At 32.4% G+C, this 20,503-nt stretch overlaps 1 protein-coding gene across 2 annotated transcripts in view; it reads right to left on the minus strand.

The window, feature by feature from the left end:
- Positions 1-20,503, minus strand: part of LOC113523102 (glutamate receptor-interacting protein 2) — a 465,085-nt gene that overhangs the window by 261,652 nt on the left and 182,930 nt on the right. For both annotated transcript variants that reach the window (XM_052894828.1, XM_052894823.1), the window contains exon 3: positions 7,021-7,140. In XM_052894828.1, the coding sequence (XP_052750788.1) occupies positions 7,021-7,140 (120 nt within the window). The remainder of the gene's footprint in view (positions 1-7,020; positions 7,141-20,503) is intronic.

The raw sequence follows: 20,503 nt of genomic DNA on the forward strand, positions 1-20,503 counted from the left end.
TATCTATCGACCCGAGCGAAGTCAGGATGAATCGCTTGTTTGTAATAAAATTATACTAAATTGTAAAACAAAATACTTGTCAATTGAGTGTGCTAAAAATCTAGTTATTTTTTTTTTACATACATTTTTTTTTGTATTAAGTTCTATTTTAAAAATATATTGTCAATTCTTAATAAACTAAAAAATATACAAAAAATATAAACTAAATAATTAAAACGAAATAAATTACATTACGATATATGTATGGATATAATTGTTACTTTTAATTCGTTATCATTAAGATAAATTATTTTACATTTCACAGTGATTTTAAGCTGTGAAATTTAACAGCCAACTTATGTAATATCCATGCCTAGATTTTACGACTTTTGAATCGGTATCATTCAATGTTGAGGACACGAATTGTTCCAAAAACCAAGTTGCGGTTTTCATTGTGGGAACCGAGCATTCGACCATTACCGTTAAAAGGGTATACCTATATAAATTCTAAACGTTTTAATGAAACACCAATGCGTTAATAATAAACCAATATCAATGGCCGAATCAAAACACTCAGCGGTTAAATACAATATGAATGCCAAATGCAAATCCAAATTCGGCAAGCATTAATCCGTGATACTGTAATCATAGGCAATTGTGGTCATAATTGAACGGTATTGTTTGTAATAGTTCGCCAAATCATTCGATAAATGTAAACAGCTTTTAAAATACTGCCTTTATCATACTTATGTGTTTAAAAGTAGATCTGACTTCAAATAATAAGCACGACATTTTATAACATGTTTCAAATTTAAAATGAAGTAAATATAAATAAATACTTTTATAAAATAGTTAGATATATTTATGTTTCAGTAATTTTATATTAATATTAATAAAATAATAAATTTTAAATATTTATTTAAAACAAAACTTTATAACTTTTCATTTCACTTATTAAGTACTTATGAATGAATGAGTATACTTTATTTGCATTATACAATATGTTTTTTATATTATTTTTTTGTTAATTTTGTTATTCTTAGCACTTTGTACTAAGTTTCCACCAAAAAGTAGTTTGAGAGGCATATACAGCGATAAGACTGTACTTCTATGCGGTACACACACACACACACAAAGTATATATATATACACACAAAACGTCCAAATTAATACAAATAGTTATACTAATTCTTATTATATCTACAACTATTAAACTAGAGTCGAAACCATAACCCTTGTTTAGCGTGATCACTTAATAACTTTCACCCACAATTTCTTTTGTGTAAATTGGTGTTAAACAGTACTGTACCATGTACATTCAATCATTAGATGATTTATCGATTCTGTATACGATTGTGAATCGAAACTCGAAACTTTCAATTTTATTTAACAATTAATAATTTTAAAAGTAAATTACAATTATTTATTTATTTAACTACAGTACACATGTATAAAATTATATGTAGTATGTATATATTACATAATAATTATGTTGTAAAATATAACATTTTTAGAAACCAATTATCTTTGTAGACTTAATAAAATATATGATGTTATTCATATAATAGTGTATATTTAACTGACTTCAAAAAAGATGGAGGTCTAAATGCAGTTGTAATTTTTTATGTTTAGTTACCGTAGAACTTCATTATTTATAAACTAATTTGGAAATATCATTTTTAATAATATATCGAGTATATACGTATATATTTCGTTATAACCTAATATCTATAATATAAGTGAATGTATAAAAGCATATAAATAAATAAATATATTTATTAACTGAAATAAAAAGTAGCCTATGCCTTTTTCTAGCCCTATTTTGTATATACACAAAATTTTATGACAACAGACCAAGTAATTAAAACATAAAGAGGTAACAAATAAATAAACTCACTTTCAGATTCATAATAATTAGTAAAGATTTAGCCGAAAACGGTCGACTTCCGAGTCGACTTGTAAAAATTAACATTTTTAATAGCCAGAAAATTTGAGGAAATGATCGATGAACAGAATTTCGCATCTGTCCCCTGAATACCAATAAATATGTAAATTTGGATTAACCCCTACAAAAGAATTCCGACGCTTGCAAGTTCTCTTTGCGGCGACGGTCTCGCCGTAATCAACTTTGTACTGTTTTGTTTGATTTTAATAACGTCTTCGATCTGTAAAAATAAATATCGTTTATCGCAACTTTATTTCATTCAGTTAAAATATATTAAGAAGTAAGAAAATATATTTTTCTCAAACATGCTTGGAAATGTGAGCATTATTTTGACAATGTTCTTCGAGATAAATCAAAATTGCTGTACTGGCCAGATACATGCGGGCAGCGGTCGGTAAAAGTTGTATGAAAATCCATATCTGTCGTGTTTTGTGGCCAGATAAATTACTATGTTAACTCATATCTGTCCTGTAATTTAAAAATGGAATCATCCTTTACTTCGAAACATGGCTACCAAGGAGGTTACTAATAAAAGGTTTTATATAAATTTCGAACTGGCTTGCAAATAGAAAGCTGTTTATTGAAAAAAAAAAAAACAAAGGAACATTATGGCGCATGAAAAATTATTATTGATCGTTATTCGTCATTGAACTTAAAAAGTATAGTTGTGTTTTTGATTTCCGCGCATTGTTTGAGAAAAGTACTATACAAGCCTTGGCCACAACTAGGCACTGATGGACTCACGTATGTGTGCCTCGGCTACGCTTCGGCCCACATTTGCACGTTCGTCCATCAATGCCTCAGTTGCTGGCCGCTGCAGTAATGTACTATTGATTCTCATTTAAACCGGTTTACAACTGACGGAGTTATAATGTAACAAACATGAAAAAAAAAAACAACCGAATTAAAAATTTCTTTTTTTTTAAACCAGTTGTGAAATTATCCGTTGGCGTGATTTATTCCATTGTATTATTTTAACTGATAAATGTATGAAAATTAATATGCAATTTTGATTTTGAAGGCTCTTCAATTATTGTAGTGGAAATAAATAGTAGAATTTCTGTTTTAAACTTCAGATGCAACACCGAGTCGTAGTGAATTTAAAAGTCAATTCTGACTTTGCTACCGACGCTGGTCTGAATTGTTGATGCAGTCGTATTATCATTGTGCTTATATATGCAGCGGAGAGATTTAAAAATCACGAGCTCTCTAACCGTCGACCGACAACCTCAAAAGAAAGTTTGCTTTTTGTACCTGTTGTGGATATCAAAGTAAAATATTCAAGGATATATCTTGAAATTTGCTATCTACTTCCGGTATAGAATGAGTCATTCCTTTCTTTCCCGTGAGTATCATAAGAGATAACTAAGGGAACTTAGTCGAAGTATAGGCAGCACGGTCCCTTTTAAAACATCACCGAAGCCTGACTGTGGTTGCCAACCTGCTTGCCAAGCGTGACAACAACTGGTAAAATTGTCCAAGCCTATGTTCAGCAGTGGACAAGTAATGGCTGTATCAGCATCATCATCAAAATTTGACAACATTTGGATATTTATTAATACCTATCAATTAAAAAAATAAACAATTTTCAATTTATCTGATGATATTTAAAATTAGCTTTTAACAGTGACAAGTGAACAATAATGTTAAATTACTGAGTACTCGTATATTGCATATTAATATATCGCAAAAAAAAAAAACAACAGTTAAATGTAAAAAAAAAATATGGAACCAATATGAACCATCAAATTTGGAGAAAATCGCATAATATACATACACCTCTTTTACATTCGTATTTCTTTTGTGAAATAGTTATTTTTACATGTCTTCAGGTATGTTTCGGTTTAAAGAGTGAGATATGGCAATGAAATTACAGAGTACAGAGGCATAACTTTAGGAATTTAGGAATGGCAACGCAATAAAGGTATCATTGGTGACACAGTATAAAAACACAACTTCGATTGTAGCAAATCTAGTTCATTTATTTTTTTATTTAAAAACTAAACTACTAAATCGATTTCCATATTATTTTTTTGGAAATAATTCAAAACTATATCCTTTAAGACTTTTTTATCTTCATTTATATGATGGAGTTGTGAGGTTTCAAACAGAAAAAAAAAGAAGCACCAAATTTTAAACCTCAATCTTTTTTGCAATTTATTGTAAATACAAATAAACTGAACTCGTACTCCAGTTGCTCGTACCGTTTCTCAAGATCATAATAAAAAAGCTCTACCCAAATATCAAAATCCAATATATTTTCAGTATTACTGCGATTTCACACCTCAAAAATTATGCTTTTAATTTCGGAGAGCCGAAAAAATTCCGCGGTTATTCGATTTATGGCCTCTGTTAGATTTATGTGAGCCACATTGGTTTGCGACCCCTAATATTAAAAATATACACATTTAACGTACTTTATCATCATATGATGATAATAATGGTAGCAGCCGTTAACTGTTCACCGCTGAACATAGACCTCTTACATAGACTGCCATAAGGAACGGTCCTGAGCCACCTGCATCCATATCTTTTTGCAATGCATTTAAGATCATCTCTCCTTTTAGTTGAGGATCGTCCTACACTGCATTTGCCTGTGTGGGGTCATCACTCAAGAATCTTTCTTCCCTATCGGTTGTTATTTCTTAGTGCTATGTGACCAACCCAACCATTATTATACAACTAGCAAAACTTAAAGTTTTCTATATAATATATTTTCCGTTCGTGTTGTTACTTCTTGAAAGAATAGTATTATTGTAGGTGATATTATGGACTGTATATTGATGAATACGATGTAATTAAACAGTAGGTTTATAGGAAAATAACTATAATAAACTATAAGAAAACTACGGAAGACAGATTACGACAGCAAAAAATAACAAAGTGACAATTGTAAAAATAAAAAAGTAAAAAATACAATAAAAATAAAATCTATAAAAGAACTAAGGAGTTTGCAACAATTATACTGATCTTTAGTCTATCTTAATCTGGTGCCATATGCCCTCCTCCCTCCCTTGTCCCTCTTAAAACATCATGAAAAGCGTAACTGCGGTTGCCAACCCATCTTCCACTGGCACTGGCCAGTTCCAGCGTGGTAGTGGCAAACCCTTTCTTTTGCGGGAGGCCTATATTCACCAGTGAAGTTCACAGCTGGTATGAATGAATAAAAATTATACTATTTGTTATTTCCTCCAAATTTTATATTCTTCATTATTATATTAAAATTTAAACATTTTTATTTAATTTTAGATACTTGACAATTTACATTTTCAATCGCTCAATCATCATCAACTTCCTGCTTTCTTCCTTAGTTATTTAGGCTCGAGGTATTATGTTTTTACCCATATTACCCAAGGTTTAGTTTTTAACTTTTAGTTTTACGACCAGCCAATCGGCTAACGTTAACCTTTCTTAGAAAACTTGGCAATTGTAATAATATTGAGCGATTGAAAATTTTAATACATTCCTGCTAAACATTACTTTAACTTTGTTTTCAGATTTTAATCCACAAATAAATGTTCAATTTACCGAAATATTCAAACACCTTTAGAAACGTGCACATTTATAAAATTGAAATGGGATTACCGACACAATTGCTAATATCCAATGTCGGCTCGAGACCGAGGGTCTGTTTTTAAAGGCACGCGAAACGTGGGATTTGTCAAGTTGCCCGTACACGCATCGCTGAACACAGAACGTTACCTTTGATATTTCAACATGAAAATTCTTAAAGGATTTGTTAGGTTATATTATTTCTAGAAATAGTTAATCGATAAATAACTCAATAAACAATATATATTAAATCAAAAAGAGATTTTTGAAGCTTGTTATCTTTTATTTGAAATACACAATCGGGATTTAACGCGATGTAATTACAGGTAAATAGTACCTACCTGCTTCTTTATTGCCGACGTTTCGACGTGGCACCACGTCGTGGTCACGACAGGACTGTTTAAAATTAGGTAACTATTATTACCTTTTAATCATTAAAATTTGTATTTACACCAAATTAATCCAAAACGACTTTTACAATTAATTATAAATAGTCTCCCAATGCACCACACCGAGTCAGGTTACCCAAAATATGTATTTATTTATTTAACTTTTTATTGCACCATAAATAAAAATATACAATGACAACTGAATAATTCAAGTGAAATACTGACAGCATTACCTGTTTGGATCGTTAAACTGATCCTTTGTGCAAAGTAATACGACTGTAAGACTACCTGTTGTCTTTTTAAGTAGGTATAGTGTTTCTAACATCTATTTATTTCTAAATTTTATTTGTTAAATTATGCTGCAATAAAATAGAATTTAGTTGAAATGGAAAATGTGTTCTTGCAACTCTTGTTAGTATAATAATTAAAGTTAATTACATTAATTTTAATATAAAATGTTTAATACATTCATATCTGGCGTCTGTATTTATAATTCATAACAGGATCTTTCAAGGTAATAAATATTATTTGAATTAAAAATATTGATTAAACATGAATATCATATTCCAAATGATTTTTGACCGATGGAATGTTGATTGATTGGTAATTTAAATGAAATATATTAAGTATTTTTTTTTTCACCAGATGAAAGTTAAGTAGTAACCCTGTCTGCACTACTGATATAAACTAATGATGAACTACTTTTTTTTTATACAACTGAGGTTTTTTATACAACTTAGAATGGCAAACAAGCATACGGCCCACCTGATGGCAAGTGGTTACCGTAGCCTATGAACACCTGCAATACCAGAGGTATTACGCGTGCGTTGCCGACCCTGAAGAAACCTCTTTACCCCCCTTTTGAAGAACCCAATGCTGTAGTCTCTTGGGAAAACCTCGGCAGGGAGCTCATTCCACAACCTGAGTCCTCGTGGGAGGAAACATCTCTGAAACCGCGCAGTACGCGACCATTGAGGATAATTAAAATTTTACAACCAGTGGGACTATGGCGATATCAACAATTCACCCTCATTGTACATTATTATATATCCATGAAACAAAGGAGCATTTTGTCAAAAATATCGCTTCAATCATGTAGAAAAAAAAAAGAGAGAAAGGAAAACTATGTGTCAAAGACGACAAAAAAGTACATACCTGCCAGTTTAAGGCCTATTCGTTTACCAGGTGGCTTCGCAAGTTCTATGTGGGTGCGGCGCAATCCTCTCTCAGTGCACAGACCCGAGTCAGTGGATAATGACGTTTGTGACTTGAACACTGCAACAACAAGAAAATAAATATGAAAAATACAAATAATATCAAAAACATTGCAACAAGTAAGTAATTAACTAAAAATAATAATAATAACGCTGTGTGGTCCCGGCATAGAATAGGCCATCCTTTACTTTCCCGTGGATGTCGTAAAAAGCGCCTAAGGGAGGGCAGAAATGGGTAGCAGCGTTCCTTTTAAAATATATCCAGTGCCTAACTACAGTCGCCAATCCGCCTGCGTGGCAACTATTGGCAAACATTCCCAAGGAGGAAGCTTCAGCAGTGAACAGTTAGTTACCAGAGGGAGACTTTGTACAAAAGTCGATTGCTTGGGTACCTCTGTCCCATTCGTGTTTCAACCGTGAAGCAGTTGTGTTTGCATGGCTGTGTTTCGGTTTGAAGGGTGGGATATGGCGTAAATTTACTGGGTACAGAGGAATAACACCTGAGTCCTCAGGAATGGCAACGCATGGTGGGTATCATAGGCGAAACAGTATACTCTGTTATGTCCATGGTACTGCTAATGTCTATAGGCGACGGTTACCACTTTCCATCAGGTGGGCCGTCAGTTTGTTTGCCATTCTAAGTTGTATCAAAAAAAAAAACAGTTAACTTTATTTTTCCTGTGTTCACTCAAGATGATGTGACCATATGTCGTACTAAATATAAAACTAAGGTTTTGCCCCACAAAAAAGCTACTTATACACAATACACTACACAAAAGACGAAGTCATTATAAAACTAACTCGTAAGTGAACTGTATCCAATGTAAAATCTATCAAAATCAATTTAGAAAAAACTCGAGCATTGAAAACAAGAAGTTTGAACACCTTTCGAAGTTTTCAGTATTCAGCACTTTTATTGAATTTTCACAAAACACAATGGGAGTGTAGATTATGTGTAAGATTTTATTTATTTATTTATACATTGCTTTTGTACAATACTTATAGATCTACCAATATGTACACAGGTGAACTTATTCCTTTACAAGGGATTTCTTCCAGTCAACCTTGAGAACCCGAAAGGAGAAAGTATTTATAGGTTTGTATATAAAACATAACATATATAGTGCATAAATAAAACTTGTAATACTGTATATATATATATATATATATATATATATATATATATTATATTAGTAGGCCTATTCTATGTCGGGACCAAACACACACACATATAAATATAAATAATTTATATAAACGTATTATACATATAAATACCTCAACTGTCAATTGTATTGAAAAACTTTTTGGTTGAATTTTGAAAGCATGAACGGTCTGTGCCATTCTGGTGTCATTTGGGAGGGAATTCCAAAATCAAGCAGCTTGCATTATAATAGGATAGGATTTGGTGTAAGTTTGGGAGTTGTGATTTAGCTCGACTTTATATTTTCAAATAATCCTCAGGCACCAATTTAAATTCATTTAATAAATTACAAAAGTTAACAGTTGAGATATTTGCAGAATTTATATATGTAACAGTATACTCCGTTATGTCCATGGTACTGCTCATGTCTATAGGCGACGGTTACCACTTTCCATCAGGTGGGCCGTCAGCTTGTTTGCCATTCTAAGTTGTATAAAACATAAAACAAAACATGTATTTTAAATTGTAAATATATTTAATGCCTTTAGCATTTTAAAAAGGTAATTTGAACTCTACTCACGTCACACAATTAAATTTTACGAGCAACAACTCGCAAATTAGAAGCAAGCAAGATTTACACCGTCGCAATCTTTATAAAGCCTTCTTACAGTTTTGTTTGTTGAAATGATAATGTATGCGACTCTCTAATTATATCAAAACATTTATACAAATAAGATTATCTTTTACATCTGCATTTGTTACTTTTATTACAGACTTCTGTATTTGATACTATTTTTTTTATACAACTTAGAATGGCAAACAAGTTGACGGCCCATCTGATGGAAAGTGGTAACCGTCGTCTATAGACATGAGCAGTACCATGGACATAACAGAGTATACTGTTTCGCCCATGATACCCCATGCGTTGCTATTCCTGAGGACTCAGGTGTTATTCCTGTGTATCCTGTAAATTCACGCCATATTCTACCCTTCTAACTGAAACACAGCCATGCAAACACAACTGCTTCACGCTAGAAACACGAATACTTTATACAAAGTCTCCCTCTGGTACAGAGTGTGTGTTGGTTTGCCCTTGAAGATTGGGTTATTGCAAGTTTACTTTATAATTTATAATAACGAATTTGTTTTTGATTCAAATATGATTTTAATACGCAAGCAATGAAATATATAAATTTATAATATATTTTGTATACATGAAAAGAGGTGACGGTATATATAATCCAGTAAAATATGACGAATGACGTGAATGTAGCTGCTGATTGGTAGGTCATCGCAATTTGCTCCACACTTCACGATCCTTGCATCAACCATAGATTATGCAGTAACAGATACTTTTGTTTATTTATTAATACTTTATTTTGCACACTAATATGTAATATAGTAAATAAAAACTATGTCAGAGGTAAGCAAATGTACAAAGACGAGCTTAAATCTGCAAGAGTTCTCTTCTAGCATACCCGAAATAGAAAGAAGCATCAATTTTTCATCACCAATTTTTATTACAAGCTATACGGTATTGCAACGATTATTAAATGGTATTTTAGAAAAAAAGTGTAAGTCTGAAATTTACCCTTCTACAGTAACATTATGGGGATTGCTTTAAAAAAATAGTAAGTTTTTAATCCAATTCAATATTTTTTAAAGAAATATACATATCACGTAAAAAAGTAAAAATGTATTTTCTTTTTTCAATTGTGGATATAATTTAAATTATTTATATTGCGTTCGATTTTTAATATTACATGACATATTGCTTAAAATAAGGTTTTTCTCTAATTCCGCTCCGCTTTCGATAATTATTTTTAAAGTCGAAAAAATTAACTATTATTCTGGTGTGCTCCGAATTTAGTCAGAATCGCAATTTCTTAATGGAACAATCAATTAAGTTAGTTTATCTGAAATATACATCAATCATTAATTGTATAATGTCAAATCTGTAGCAAAAATAATTATATTAAAGAATTATTAGCAAATGAATAAATTCATTGAGCGTATCAAATTAAAAAAAAAATAACTGTGGGATAATAGATTTATATAGTAATTCAATTATGTAATCCTATCTTTATAAGTATATGATATATTCTTTAGCAATATAAAGGTTGTAAGCCTCTTAGTAATAAATAGAAATGAAGCACAAGTTCACTTAGTTCATTTAATTTAGATATCGTACTATTAAATCATATATTTACTTGTTTTACTTTGTATTTAATATATAACAAATAATATAACATAAATACCCAACTTCGGTTAATCCATTAACACTTATTTAACTATAGCCTCTTTAGAACTTCCATCAACATTAATTGTGATATATTTTATATAAAGACCACGTGGTTTGCTATACTTGTTTACTCTTGATACGACAGGGAGCTCCGCTCTGTTCAACGGTTGGACAAGAAGTGTCTTCCCGTCCAAATAACAATCTTTTATATCCACACGGCCGAATTCGAGTGAACAAGTCAGCGAGACCACGTGTTCTTACAATTTAATTACTTTTTATTCAAGTATCATGACAATAAATAATTATAAAATCAATCAAAATATAAATTAGTGTTCTATATACGTTATAAGAATAATTTATTACCAACTTCGGTATAATAACCATTTTAACGTTTTATTATATTTAAAGTAGTTAGTCTGATTTTTATGAATAAATGTAGGTACACATTTTGACATAAGATATTTAAGAAAATTAATATAATTTAAAATAAATATCTAACGAGTGCATTAAAAAAAAAGTAACAAATCTTATGTCCTGCCATAATGAAGTATTTTGTATATATATATATATATATCTGTATTTATGTATGTGTAACTAACAAATACACATTACATTGGAAACGCTGTGGTGTTCGGTCGTTAGCATCGACTTTTACTGTTACTGCAGTTGTAAACTGGTAAGCATCTACTAAAATAATAGTAGTGTTGTAACTATGTCGATAACTACTCTTTCGCATAGAATCAAAACCGTCTAAACGTGTTCGCTGATACGTTGTAACGTTTATTTGTGGGCATTTTAAACGTTTCAATGTTCTATTTGCTTAAATGGATTAACTTCGCCAATTTTCGTTGTAACATCGAAACTTGAAAGTGTATTAACAATCTCTTGTTTGATTGTGCTATTATTTTTAGTATTAGTCGTATTTATTTTACAATTTATTATTATTCGAGTACAAATAACATGAATAATAAATTGTAAATTCTCTATTTCTTTAATGGAATCGACTTCTAGTTTTAATAAAAAAACATGGTGGAGGCCAACTTTAATTAACAATACGAGACTGTTTTGATTACGTTGTTATTTTTAACGTTAGAAATAGACATTTTATTTGATATTTTATTTATACTACTTTCGTAGGCGACTTCGTTCACGTAAAGGATGTATTGAATGAGTGGGATCAAATTTAGCATGTTTTCTTTCATACCAAATAGTAATAATATGTGTATATATAGAATAGAATAGAACAGAAAATCATTTATTCAAATAAACTTACATTGAAGCACTTTTGAATAGTCATTACATTTTTTTTAATCTACCGCTCGTTCGGAAAGCTGTCTCATCACAAGAAGAACGAGCAACAAACTTGCGTGTTGCTCTTTTAAATAATTTTATTATTACTTTACATTTTTAAGTTTAAGTGTGTGAATACAAACCACCAATTAGCACTAATTCAATTAAATACTCAAAAAGAAAAAATATTGAATACATAACCAACTGGTTAAACAATTAATAAGAGGAAATCAGTCATAGTGATTAGAGCAGACCAGTCCCTACAAGCAGCACCCGTTCACGAGTATGACGGATGAGCCAGCCTGCGCGCTATATATATATATGTAGGTATATACGTGTAGGTCCCGGCATAGAATGGACCACCCCTTCCTTTCCCATGGGTGTCGTAAGAGGCGACTAAAGGAGCATATGGTGCAGGAATGGGCAGCAGTGTCCCTCTTAAAACATTTGTAAAAGCCTAACTGCGGTTGGCAACCTGCCTGCCAAGCGTGGCAACTACTGGCAAAACTCCCCTCATGGGGAAGGCTTATTATCAGCAGTATATAATATTTAATCAATTAAATGATTGGTAAAGTCGTTAAAGTACCAAGAGATAACAAACAAACGAACTCATCGGCATTACTATAAATATATAGTAATGCCGTATGGTCCCGGCATAGATTAGACCACCCCTTCCTTTCCCATGCATGTCGTAAGAGACCACTAAGGGAGAACTAGGGATGGGCAGCAGCGTCTCTATTAAAACATCTCTAAAACCTAATTGCGGCTGCCAATTCGCCTGCCAAGCGTGGCAACTACTGGTAAAACTCCTTAAGGGGGAAATCTATGTTCAGTAGACAGTTAAAGGCTGAAATGATGATGAAGATATAGTAGTTTATTTGGAGAAGAACCTATGCTATTTACCTCGTTCAATAACAAAAGTATTAAGCGTTGGTAATTTATTTATTTCAATCATTATAACATCATTATAATTATATTATCATGTTATCTATTCATGATAAGGAAACACGTACAGATTTACAGATATTTTAATATTAATATCGACAAGACTTATTGCTGTAAACGTCGCAACATTAACATCTCGAGTTTAACCCACCACTTTGGTCAGCATTTTTTCAAAGTGGAAATGAAAGCCCGCGCGATATTGTACGAGACGCGAATACAAGTTACGAACTGTTCGCGGAAATGACGAATATTGCAAACATAAATTTGCTAATCTTACTTTTTTTTTAATGGAATTTAACATGCGATTCGTCTGATGAATACTCCATAATGTAGTGGTTACCACAGACCATAAACTCTGGTAATATCAGAAGCTTCGTCGTCAATCGACGATACGTAGGGTATATATATATATAAAAGATATTTTACGATGCACTACAAGGCTACAGCAATCGGCAGAGAGCCAGACAACGTACAGCAGTGGATGATTATTTATTGAAATAATACAATAATTACTTTAAAAGGAAGACAGGTTCTTGTGTGGCGACCCTATATAGGCAAACGCAGCATAGGACTCGTTCCCACTAGATGGAGTGACGATCTCAAATGCATTGCAGGGATTCAGTTGATGCAAGTTGGTCAGGACCGTTCCTTATGGCAGTCTATGGGCCAGGCAGACAGATAATGTCTGAGATGAAGATATAATTACTTTTAGAGATACAATTCCGCGTTTCAAATTATAATTTCAAAATCTCGGTCTTTTGAGGAATAAAATGGCTTATAACTTGGAATGGTAATAAAGCTGACCGTTATTGATCTATCTATTGATAATAACTAATCCTGAGGGGAACACCTTTATTTTCACAAATGTTATCACTGGTTTGCTGACTGCTGTAAAATTTGCTTTACAATTTGCAATATATCGCGATTAATGAATGAATTAATTACTTTTGAAAAAAAAAAACTCTTTATATATTTTTTCAAAGAATGATACAAATTACATAAGTTATCTATAAATATGTACACAAAAAATATAAATAATTATCTTATATTATTTATACAATAAAATTGTAAATAGATAATGTCTGTATATGGGGGGATTAAAAAAATATATCAGAGAACTTTATAGAAGCCAAAACAATAATTTATGGAAATTTTGTTACGGCATCACTCAAGAACTACTGCATCAAATAGAATATATTTATACAAATAGAATTTCACTGTTATATTTTTTAAGACCTAAATTAAAAAAAAAAAAAACTATTGTTTTCCTGTTTTTTAAAATACCAGCATATACGAAGTGGGGGGCAAAAAGGCAGTTAGCCTATATTTTTCTTTTTTTTTAAGAAACTTGGAATAGAAAGCGAAGTTGCGCATATTTTATCACTTGCACCACGCCCATAGAGAATTATACTGTTGTTTGTAGTCCGCCGTTGGCCGCAGGTCGTTAGTAAAACTTGACATTTCATTTTGAAAAAGAAGGATTGCTTTTAATCCGGCCCTAATTTTGAGAGGGAAACTTTTTGTCGCCGCAGAATAGGTCTTTATCTTGTTATGAAAAATATAATAAAAATGATTAATTGGTTTAATTACATTATTAATTAATCGTAGTATAGATTTTATGTTGTGTTTAAATGAGTTTTTTTTTTCTAATATTTTATTTTTTCACTTCACGCAAGAGAGATGTATACAAGGAGTATTTTATTTATTTATTTATTTTATTTATTTATTTATTTTATTTATTTATTTATTTTATTTATTTATTTATACTTTGAAAAATGTCTACAGTGCGGACTTTATTTTAGTATTTATACAGAATGTGCATATACAAAAGGCGGCCTTATCGTTAAAAGCAATCTCTTACACACAACCTGGCCACATATAACCACATAAATAGTAGATAAGTACAGAGAAAAAGGTAAGAAAAAAAAAGAAATTTTCCAATCAGTTTACAACTAATGGAGTTATGAGGTAACAAATATAAAAAAAACTAATTGAGAACCTCTTTTTTTGAAGTCGGTTGAAAATTGTATAAAAATATCCTAAAGATACATAGTACGGGGGCTGACCTTCTAAATATCGATTTCATACTGTATATATAGTAAAGTGTAAGATTACTATGTTTTCTACAAAGGAAACAATCGACTTATATCTCCGACTTCTAATGAGATTTATATGTATGAACAAATACAAATATAATTACGTACAAAAAACTATTTTGTCTTTATTATTGACGTTGTCACTACCTCTACGTCGACAGTGATTTCCCTTGTGACTCATGTACTAGTGCTGCCTTGTAATGAATAATCAACTAATCGATTATGTCCACTCAGAATAATCGATTGGCCGATAGTTAGTATCGATATATAACGTAATAATCTATTCTAAATTTTCAAAATGTTCATTAATCTGTAATGAAAATGTACGTAAGCGATTTTTTTCACATATATTTCTTGTGCCAATAGCTATCGATTTCTTTCTATTCTCCTCTACATGAAGATGGATGGATGAGATTAGATATATATATATTTTGATATGTATGTATTTTAACGATTTATTTCCACCTATGTTGCAAAAATAAATTATTGATTGATGCAATAAATATTGTTTATTAATAGTACTAGCATAGTAATACATTATCTGTAGCAATAATATCAATTAATCGAACATATCTAATCTATTTATTTTTATAATCGATCCTATTGAAATGCTATTACAAAATCGATTGTTGGATTATTCACTAATAATCAAAGTATCGATAGAATAGTGACTCCAGTCAATCGATACAAATCGATACATAACGAATATTTGGCTTTACTATCTCCACCTACTTCAAATCAAGTGACTTATTTAATAGTAAACATCGATAACAAACATCACGTTTAATCAATGTTATTACTCTATGCTCCCAGTGGACTAGCAGTAATTCATCTGACAGTCTACCGTTCCTATGTTAGAATTGAATTTTGCCCTCCTAAAATCAATTATAAGGGCAAAGTGCCACCGTTAATTATTATTTTGTAGCTATTTATTTCGAGTAAGTTGATTAGAAGGAAATAATCAGTGTATAAAGGAGAAATATTGTGCTACTTCGTTCCTGTTCGTGGAAGTAATATTTGATGGATGTTCGTCAAATAATGAATGTAAAGTCAAGTCAATTATTTATTAGCATAGACGTAACATAGATATTTAGTTCAACATATCATCGTCATATCAGCCTTTAACTGTCCACTGCTGAACATAAGCCTACCTCTTGGGGTTTTTTTTTCATGGTTTTCAAATGCAAACACGAATGGGACAGAGGTACCCAAGCAATCGACTTTTGTACAAAGTCTACATCTCTTTAATGCGTAAACACTCTTTTTATTTATTAAATAATAGGTCAAGATACATTGTATGCGTAAGTATATAGAACACTGATAAAAAAAAACGCGTCAATTAATTTGACAATTAGCTTACAAAAGACCCGCATTTAAGACTGAAGACTCTATCTATATAATTTAATGTTTTATACTATGTAGGAAAGTGTTTCCCAATTCAGCATTACCAAGTTGGTGGATTCAATATAGATTCGATTGCTTTTAAAGTTTGTTAGTTCGTACTTTCCTACTGCTGCTATGTAACAAGTTCAGTAACGGTCGAAATTAAATTTGACACTGCATTAATTACACTTTAGTTAGTTTAAAGAATGGCGTTCTGTTTCAATATGTTCTGTCACAATTCCTTGTCTCATCTTATCTTACTTACCCATAGATAGTAGAAATATTAAAGATTTTTAATAAGGGCATACTAACGTATAGAGATGTGGTGCTGGCGAAGGATGCTGCGAATTCCCTGGACAGCAAAGTGCACGAATATATCTATCCTGAAGCAACTCCGCATAAAAGATAGGCTCTCGACAGTCTGCTATCGGAGGATTCTTGGATACTTTGGTCATATTGCTCGACGACAGTCCGACAATTTGGACAAGCTAATGGTTGTAGGCAAGATAGTGGGGAACAGGCAACGTGGACGATCGCCTAGTCGATGGTCGGACCAAGTAAACGCCGTTACGGGACTGTCAATTGCAGCTGCCCTGCGAGAGGCTGAAGGCCGTGCGAAATGGAGTAACATCATAAGAGAGGCAACAGACACCTTTCAAGGACACGACCTTCAATAATGAAGAGGACGAAGAGAGAGAGTAACGTATAGAGATATTAAAAAAAAAAAAACTGATATGCGATTCTTAATAAGGACAATAGAAATTAAAACAAAAAAAGTTAAGAAATGTTGACACTGTTTGTTTATTCCGGTATCACACAAAAAATATTTTATAAAATTGACTTTCTTCACTGCAAACTGTATTATGAAAATCAGTTCAGAATTGGCGATGAAATTGCATAACTAACGATAAAATAACGATAAAAAAGCATGCCAATTATCAATCTGTGAACATCCTTTTCAACATGGAAGCTCCTTCGAAACAGTGGAATAAAGAATAAGGGTGCGTTTTATATTAATTAATTTTAAAATTTACCCTTCGTAGTATATTTTCATGTAAATAGTATAAACGGATACTAATCTTTAAAATCCATACCACCTTCTATAATTTACGACATACCTATTCAATAAAAACGTGATATTAAAAAAAAATTACCATGTGGTCCCGTCATAGAATGGGCCACCCATTCCTTTCCCGTGGGTGTTGTTACAGGCGACTAACTTAATAGTCGAGGGATGAACAGCAGAGTCTCACTTAAGACATCACCGTAGCCTAACTGTCCCCCTTTTAAAAAAAAAGGAGGAAAGGGATTGTTAGTAATAGAGACTAACAATCCATTGCCAGCAATATACTCAACTAGGTCGACCGCCTCGCGGTTCTCCCTAAAAACTATTATAGTTAATTCCTGATGAATTCATCATGATCGACTAACTGCCCTGTTTTCATGCTCACCGATCACCCTACACTGGTATCCCGCCAACGTATACCGTTAGCACAGGGTTACCATTTTATTTTCACCCATCAAAAAAAAAATCTTCCCCGAAGGCCTATGTTCAGCAGTGGAGAGTTAACGGCTGGTATAATTTAAAAAAAAAAGTATTTATTATTCGTATATAAAATATCGTATACTTAATATAATGTTTTTTTTTTTATTTTTTTTTATCCAACTTAGAATGGCAAACAAGCTGACGGCCCACCTGATGGAAAGTGGTAACCGCCGCCTATAGACATGAGCAGTACCATGGACATAACAGAGTATACTGTTTCGCCCATAATACCCCCCATGCGTTGCCATTCCTGAGGACTCAGATGTTATTCCTCTGTACCCAGTAAATTCACACCATATCCCACCCTTGAAACCGAAACACAGCCATGCAAACACAACTGCTTCACTGTTAAAACACGAATGGGACAGAGGTACCCAAGCAATCGACTTTTGTACAAAGTCTCCCTCTGGTATTAATTCCATCAGGAAGTTACAACACAAACATTGAATTGTCCCGATGTTAAATATTTGAGAGCAATCTGTTAATTTCCTTTCTATAGCGTTGACGGATACCCAGATTTACCAGAGGGAGACTTTGTACAAAAGTCGATTGCTTGGGTACCTCTGTCCCATTCGTGTTTCAACCGTGAAGCAGTTGTGTTTGCATGGCTGTGTTTCGGTTTGAAGGGTGGGATATGGCGTGAATTTACTGGGTACAGAGGAATAACACCTAAGTCCTCAGGAATGGCAACGCATGGGGGGTATCATGGGCGAAACAGTATACTCTGTTATGTCCACGGTACTGCTCATGTGTATAGGCGACGGTTACCACTTTCCATCAGGTGGGCCGTCAGCTTGTTTGCCATTCTAAGTTCTATAAAAAAAAAAAAAAAAAAAAAAATACCCCTATACATTTATAAGTACGAGTATAAATGGAAAAGAAAAACAATCTTGCCCCGTAAAATCAGAAATTAGCCAACATTCCGCGAGGAATCATTTATCAAGAGAGCGAAATAAGAAGTATAAACATGAGTAAATTGCGAGTTCTCGTTAAATCTGCTAGTTAGGTCGGGCGCCAGTGAAAGCGGGAATTGGATACTTTTGATAGACATTTCATGGCTAAATCTTTCTTAACGGATGAATATAAAATAGTATTTATATTGTCGAGGTATCAATGAAGAATGATAACCGAGGATTAAGTCAGGTCATATTATTTTAAAAACTTACGTTCATTTTCTAACGATGTACATATGTATACATAAATTACTGTAATTTTATAAACTTATTATGCTTGTCGTTTCGAAAAATTGTTTCAACTTACAAGTCAATTACAGGTCAGTTGGCTTATCATCACCATCACCATTATCGAATTCACCAATAGTTGCCAAGATGAAGAGATCGTATAAAAGTCAAGTTCCCCTTTATTGTTAGGAATGAGATTGCCAGTTGTAGTTATTTATTTATACTCTTTCTTTTATACCACTGAGGTGGCAAACAAGCATACGGCCCACTTGATGGTAAGTGATTACCGTAGCCTATGAACACCTGCAATACCAGAGGTATTACGCATGCGTTGGCGACCCTGAATAAACCTTACCTCTTTACACCCCTTTTTAAGAACCCCATGCTGTAGACACTTGGGAAAACCTTGGCAGGGAGCTTATTCTTATAAATCCTGGATATATAATTTTAAACGTCATTGGTAAGTAGATACAGTAGCATCTTTATACGTGACTCTGGCAAGTTTTTCAAAACGTAACTGAAAATCAGCGGTTTGCTTATAAGCAAATAAATCTTTTTGCATAACTGTGTGTACATATTTTACCATTTTACATATTGTGTATATAAGCAAAGTTAATCACTTTCCATCAGGTGAAGCGTTAGCTTATCCGTCATTCTAAGGTATATAAATAAAGTTAAATTTTTTTTGTTACCATTTTCACAATCTATGTGAGCAAATAAAGAATTTGTCTGTCTTTCTATAAAGATAAATATATTTAAAGTCACAATTATATGTAAATTCAGCATCTTCACAAACTTTCCACTTAGTTACTGATAGGCTATTATAATTGTTAGAAATATTATAGTATTTTTATGCATCTTAAAATGGCAAACAAGCTGACGGCCCACCTGATGTAAAGTGGTAACCGTCGCTTATAGACCTGAACAGTAACATGGACATAACAGAATAAACTGTTTCGCCCAAAAATACCCCATGCGTTGCCATCCTCGATATAATATACAAGTATATACCTAAATACAGATAAAATATAAAAGCTAATAAATAGACTTTCAGGAGCACAAAGATATGGCAAGAATGCTCACAATATTCGGTTCGGTCAGAACTATTCCTTAATTTAACGAATAACAAAAACCAATATGAACAACAGTCGTAAAATATTTAACGACAGTTTGGGGAATATTTGTCACTAATATACAGCCTTCATATTGTGTCAAAGTCATAATTTATGGCACTTTCGCGTCAAAAGTAATTTGGTTTATTCCCGTTACTAGCGACGCTAATGTTCTACATCTAAGAACATAATAGTTGATGTTTGACATTACTTACAGTGAAATGTATAATAAAAATAAATTTCTTTCATTTTTTATGAAAATCAAATAAATAAATACGCTAACATCTACGACTTATATCTATACCAGAGGGAGACTTTGTACAAAAGTCGTTTGCTTGGGTACCTCTGTCCCATTCGTGTTTCAACCGTCAAGCAGTTGTGTTTGCATGGCTGTGTTTCGGTTTGAAGGGTAGGATATGGCGTGAATTTACAGGGTACAGAGGAATAACACCTGAGTCCTCAGGAATGGCAACGCATGAGGGGTATCA

Source organism: Galleria mellonella, unplaced genomic scaffold (genome assembly GCF_026898425.1).
Source record: "Galleria mellonella isolate WM207_F2 unplaced genomic scaffold, CSIRO_AGI_GalMel_v1 utg117, whole genome shotgun sequence".
In the NCBI taxonomy this organism is placed as follows: domain Eukaryota; kingdom Metazoa; phylum Arthropoda; class Insecta; order Lepidoptera; family Pyralidae; genus Galleria; species Galleria mellonella.